Source organism: Myotis brandtii, unplaced genomic scaffold (assembly GCF_000412655.1).
Source record: "Myotis brandtii unplaced genomic scaffold, ASM41265v1 scaffold463, whole genome shotgun sequence".
Classification (NCBI taxonomy): domain Eukaryota; kingdom Metazoa; phylum Chordata; class Mammalia; order Chiroptera; family Vespertilionidae; genus Myotis; species Myotis brandtii.
This window is the reverse complement of record NW_005367694.1, coordinates 354,778-360,175: the sequence shown is the minus strand read 5'-3', so window position 1 is coordinate 360,175 and position 5,398 is coordinate 354,778. Positions and strand designations below refer to the sequence as shown.

The 5,398-nt window shown below is 59.4% G+C and overlaps 1 protein-coding gene across 1 annotated transcript in view; it reads right to left on the bottom strand.

Annotated features, from left to right (window-relative positions):
• Positions 1 to 5,345, bottom strand: part of SETD1B (SET domain containing 1B) — a 24,360-nt gene extending 19,015 nt beyond the window's left edge. The window contains 6 exon segments of the mRNA XM_014547015.1: positions 2 to 615; positions 1,640 to 1,752; positions 3,756 to 4,026; positions 4,674 to 4,772; positions 4,999 to 5,183; positions 5,294 to 5,345. Coding sequence (XP_014402501.1) covers positions 2 to 615; positions 1,640 to 1,752; positions 3,756 to 4,026; positions 4,674 to 4,772; positions 4,999 to 5,169 — 1,268 coding nt within the window. The 5' untranslated portion in view covers positions 5,170 to 5,183; positions 5,294 to 5,345.
• Positions 5,346 to 5,398: the final 53 nt, after the last annotated feature.

Sequence of the window (5,398 nt, the reverse complement as noted above, 5' to 3'; positions counted from 1 at the left end):
CCCAAAGGTGGTGGTGGCGGCGGGGGGCTCCTCGGGGGGTGGGGGGAAAGGGGGCACAGGAGTCTGATAGGGAGAGAAAGCAGACTTGAATGTGACTCCAGGAGCGGGGGTGGCTGGGGCGGGTGGTGGAGTGTGGGCGAACGTGGCTGAATCCTGCGGCTGGGCCTTGAACGGAGGGCCACCGCCGGCCCCACTGCTGCCGACCACCCCAAATGGGAGGTCCACGGAGCCCCTGAAGGTGGCTGTGGCCCCGGCCACCACAGGGACCGCAGCAGAGTTGTGGACATAATGATGCTCGTGGCGGCGGTTGTAGGCATCCGTAAACTTGCTCTCGTGGCGCCGGGCCTTGAAGGTCACCGTGGGGTCCTGGCTGAAGAGGTAAGAGGGTGTGGGCTGGCGGCTGGAGTAGCTGGAATCCTGCGAGAAGGGGGTGCCCAGGCGCGGCGTGAGCGGGGTGCCCTGTCCATAGGAGTTGGGTGTGTCCAGGCGGCAGCTGGAGTAAGCGGTGTCCTGGGAGAAGGGCGTCCCACCACTATTTGGGGTGACAGAGGATGAGCCAGAGCCACAGCCTGTAGAGAGGCCACCATCCTTGAGGCGCTTCAGGGCATCAGTCAACTAGAGAGAGAGAGAGAGAGAGAGAGAGAGAGAGAGAGAGAGGTGTGAGATCACTGGGGGGATCTGTCCCCTTCTCACTCTGGCTGCCGGGAGTTCAGAGCCAAACTGGTGGCTTTGGAACTGCAACATGGAGAAGTTAGGGGCGTGGGTGGTTGGAGAGGCGTGTCTGGGTGGTCCTAACTTCTCTCTACTTTCAGGGTAGCCAATTATCCTCATGGGCTCTGGCGGGTTTTTCCTAATCTCTGAGGCAGAGAAAAGAGAAGATCCCAACATCCTGGTTAGAATTGGGATCTCCTTCCTGTCTCAGGCTGGCAGAAATCAAAGACCTTCCAGGCAGGGGTCTTGGGAGTGAGAGGGTGGCCTCCCAGAGTTTTGATTGACATAATATGACATGGTAAACGTGCCTACGGAACCCAGCTGACCAGCAAGTGAACGGTCTCTTCATTCAGGGAAAGCTACTCCGGAGGGTGGCTGGGTAGACGCTGGGGAAGGGCTGGGATGGGAATCTCCCCAGGTGCAGGCGGCCCAGGTGAGCATCCTGGGAGGCGGGGACTGGGGGAGGAGTCAGTCTTGCTCTGGAACAGTGGTTCTCAACCTTCTGGCCCTTTAAATACAGTTCCTCATGTTGTGACCCAACCATAAAATTATTTTCGTTGCTACTTCATAACTGTCATGTTGCTACTGTTATGAGTCGTATTGTAAATATCTGATATGCAGGATGGTCTTAGGCGACCCCTGTGAAAGGGTTGTTCGACCGCCAGAGGGGTCGCGACCCACAGGTTGAGAACCGCTGCTTTGGAAAGAGGGACCTGAACTCTGCTTTCGGGGGAGCAGGGGGAGAGGGGTGCACAGGACATAGGATGCAGCCATGTGGCAGCATCTACGTGGAGAGCGGGCTCCAGTTGGGCTCTGGGGCCGTGGGAACCCCGGCCTGTGCGTGGCCAGGCTCGGTTCCCTCCTAGGCCCCGGGGGCCACACGAGGGAGCTGGTGACAGGAGAGGGGGCACTGATGTGTTAAACCCACCTGCAGGGCCTCATTCACGATGGGAGAGACAGCATCCAGCTCACCCACCGGCAGGGTCTGGGGTGTGTACCGGCCCGTGACCAACAGCTCGTAAAACCGCATTCGGGTTTCCCCTGTGGAAGGACCAGGGAGGCGGGATTCAGCCAGGTTCCCCGAGAGGGCAGCCCCCACAGGCTGGCTTCTTTGTGGGTCCCTGTGCCTGAGACCCCAAGCCTGGGGAAGCTGTGTGAGCATAACCAAGTTCCCACCCTTCTTTGCACCCTTCTCGGGAGCCCGAGCTGCTCAACGAAGCTGCTAAGTTGTATGATTTTTCTCATCCTGAGACTCAGAAGTTAATGCCTCGTGGGGCTGGGATTCCCCCAAATACAGAAATGCCACCCCCAACACAAAGCCTCTTCCTGCCACCTGGACACCCAGAGAAAAGAGTCAGGTCTCCCAGTCTGTCCTCTCCCTTTCCCACGTAACAGCCAGGGCCTGGAGGCACGTGGTGAGGAGAGGGGACAGTTTGTTGGTAGCTGTTGGGGACCAGGTGACCAGCAGTTTACAATACCAGGTTCCTGTGCATGCCACCTGCCTCTCCCTCCAAACAGACGCCCCAGCTTTGGGGCTGGTCCCACTGAGCCCTGTCTGGTGACCTTCTACCCCTCCCAGCAGAGAGAGGCCTCTACAGAGGGGCCCCAGATCACTGATATTTATAGAGCCCCGTGAGGCAGCTGCTTACATATGCAAAGGAGACGCATTCCTTGAGCTTCGCTTTACACTTTACTGGTCTCTTTCTTGAAATACAAACTTAGCTGGCAGCTCTGAGGGTCCCCACCTTTTTTTTTTTTTTCTTCGCAGAAATGAAATTGTGGTGAGAGCTGGCTGCTCCTTCGAATGGGGAGGGGGCTCCACATTCGATTCTCAGGCCGGCAGCCACCCAAGGGGATGTAGATTTGAAAGGGTCTGTACTCCCCTCACAGAGACTGAGCAACTAGACCTGGGGGTGTGGGGGGCTGTGGCTTAGAGAGGAACCTGGACTTGTGTCCCTAGGAGACTCAGAATGAGGTACAGCTCAGCAGAGTTTAGGGGACAACCGAGCCCCCCCAGGACCAGCAGGGTCTCAGAGACTCAGCCAATATGCATTCATCATTAAAAGCAAAAATAAAGGGATTAGCTCTTTCCGTCTTGGGTTTTGTGTGCCCTGGTAGCTCGAAACACCCCTGGAAGCCGCCCACCTAAGCCCACCCAGAGGCCTCGAGGGGCTCTGGACCCAGTGACAGTATCTGCTCAGTCACAGGGCCGGCGGGTCCTCAGAGCGCCGGGCACCTATCCCAGCTCCTTCTGTCTTGGTGGGAACTGGCATCCGTGCTCACCCCTCCAGCCATATTCAGTCGGAGCCTCCCCTACCCACAGGGTGGGAGGTGTGGCCTCCCCAGCTGGCCGCTCCCAGCAGCCAGCAGGGAGTGAACACAGTGCAGGGGAGGTGCTGCTGTCTCTTTAAGAGAGAGGAGGGACGACACCGTGTCAACCCTAGAGCACCCAGAGCAGCCCGCCCCACACTATCTGGAACATTATCAATGAAACCACACTCTGGGCCCAGATTGGTTCCCACTTCCAGGGGGAAGGGGTGGCATGCGGGGAGGGGAGCCCTGGATCCTTGGAGGGCTCTACTTTTAGTTGAGGGACATACTCCTTATGCATTTAAAGGCATCCTGGTCGCTCTCCCTCACCTCCCCCCCCACCCCACAAATAAACAAACGCAGACTCCTCCCCTCACAGAGGGCAACACTGGGGACTGACTAAGCCCAGGCCACCGGGGCTCTAGAGGGGCCCCCATGGGTGTCAGCAGTGGGGAAGCCTCCGGATGGTCCCCAGAGGCACAGTGGCCAAGGACCCGCACATTTGGTAAATTATAGCTGGTCTCCTAGCAACAGACAACACATTTAGCTCCACGTGACTCTAGCCTCAGGAGGGGGGCAAATTTTTTTTTTTTAAAGATTGTAGAGAGGCATTCAAGGAAGAGTGAGGGGTCCCCCACTCTGCAGGAGGGGCTCTGGGAGGGGGAGGGGCCGGCCTGACAGGTCTTGAGCTCCTGGGGAAGGAGGGGGGCCCTCCTGAACCCGCCTCCACTCACCTTTGGTGTCAAGCTCCACGTGGATGATATTGCCCATGACCGAAGTGCTATGCAAGTGCTGCACCGCCTCCTTGGCTCCCCGGACTGTGGCAAAGACCACCTTGGCGATGCCCAAGTGCTTCTTGGTCTTGGGGTTGTACAAAATCTCCACTTCCTCCACCTCCCCATACTTCTTGCACATGTCCCTCAGGAAGTTCTCGCGAATGTTATCGTTCAGCTTGGCAAATGTCACCTGCTTCGGAGGCACCGGGCCCACGTAGAACTCATCGATCTGGCAGGAGACGAGGAGGAAGGGAGTTTGGAGAGCATTGAAATGGAAGGGGAAACACAACCTTCCCCCCACGGGCCTGCCCTTTGAAAACAATGAAGGGTAAAAAAAAATTTTTTTAAATAAAAATTTGGGGGGGAAAAAAATGCACGCGGGCGGGCCCGGGAAGCAGAGGATTAAATCGTTTGGAACGTGGAAGTCCTCCGGGTTCGAAAGGGAAGGGGGAAAAGAAACAGTTTCTCTCTCCCGCCTCTCCTCGGCCCCCCATTCTGGCCTCCTCTCCCAGCTGCCCAGTCCGGGGCGACCCCTTGGGCTAGGAGGTTGTCCCTCTAAAGCCACAAGGCTGGGAAGGGGGGCGGGTCCTGGGGCCAAGCCCCCGGGCCGGCAGGAGCCAGGTGGGGACCCGCAGCCCCCAGCTGGGCGCGCAGGACATTGTAGCAGCGCCTCGATTACAGTTTCACCGCAGCGTTACTCTGTTTACAGCAGCTCGGCGGGGACGCCCCTCTCGCAGCAGCCTCCCCCTCCCCGCCAAAACTAGCCCGTCCGGGACGGCGGGAACTCAGAAGGCGGCCGGGCTCCGGCAGGGCTGGCGTTATTTTCGAACTCGGGGAGGGGGAGGAGGGACCGCGGGGCAGGGGGAGGGGTCCTACCTTGAATTTGGGCACCGACAGCTCCAGCTCCTTGTTTTTAGTCCAGATCCCGACCACCCGGGGATCTTCGACAATTTCCACCGGGCGGTTGCTGGACATCTATAGGGAGAAACGGGGGGAGGGGGCGGGGTGCGAGGGTTGGTCCCACTCCCCAGGGTCAGGGGCAGACCCCCTGCTCCAGGCACTTGTCAAACTCCAGGGCTGGGGACCGGGCTGACAGTTGGCCGGGTGGTCGGGACGGGGGGTCCCCGGACCGCTCGGACCCCGCTCCCGGGGCACGACCGGGGGTGGGCAGGGGCGGCGGGGAGGCGCGCCGGCTACTCACCGCCAGGCTGAAATGCTGCCCATCGTAGCGGTACAGTTTATGGTGTCCCTTTTTCAGAGCCGGGTCAATCATCAACTTGTAACTTCTCCAATGGTGGTTCCTCCTCTCGCCCGAAGGGCCGGGCTGCGGCGGGGGCTGCTGGTGGTGGTGGTGGGGGTGACTGTTCTCCATGCCGTTAACCCAACCTGAAAACCAGCAAGTTGTTGTCGTCTCCGCCGCGGCGGCGGCGGCGGCCGCTTCCACACACACTCGCCCAAGAATCAAATCGTCCAGCCCCCACCCCCTCCCACCTTACCAGCGCGCCCCAAAAGGCGCTGTCTCGCCGGCTCCCCCCAAAATAAGAACAGAGCGAGAGAATAACCCTTTCGGGAGAATTAGAAGCCCGCCCGCTCGGCCCCCG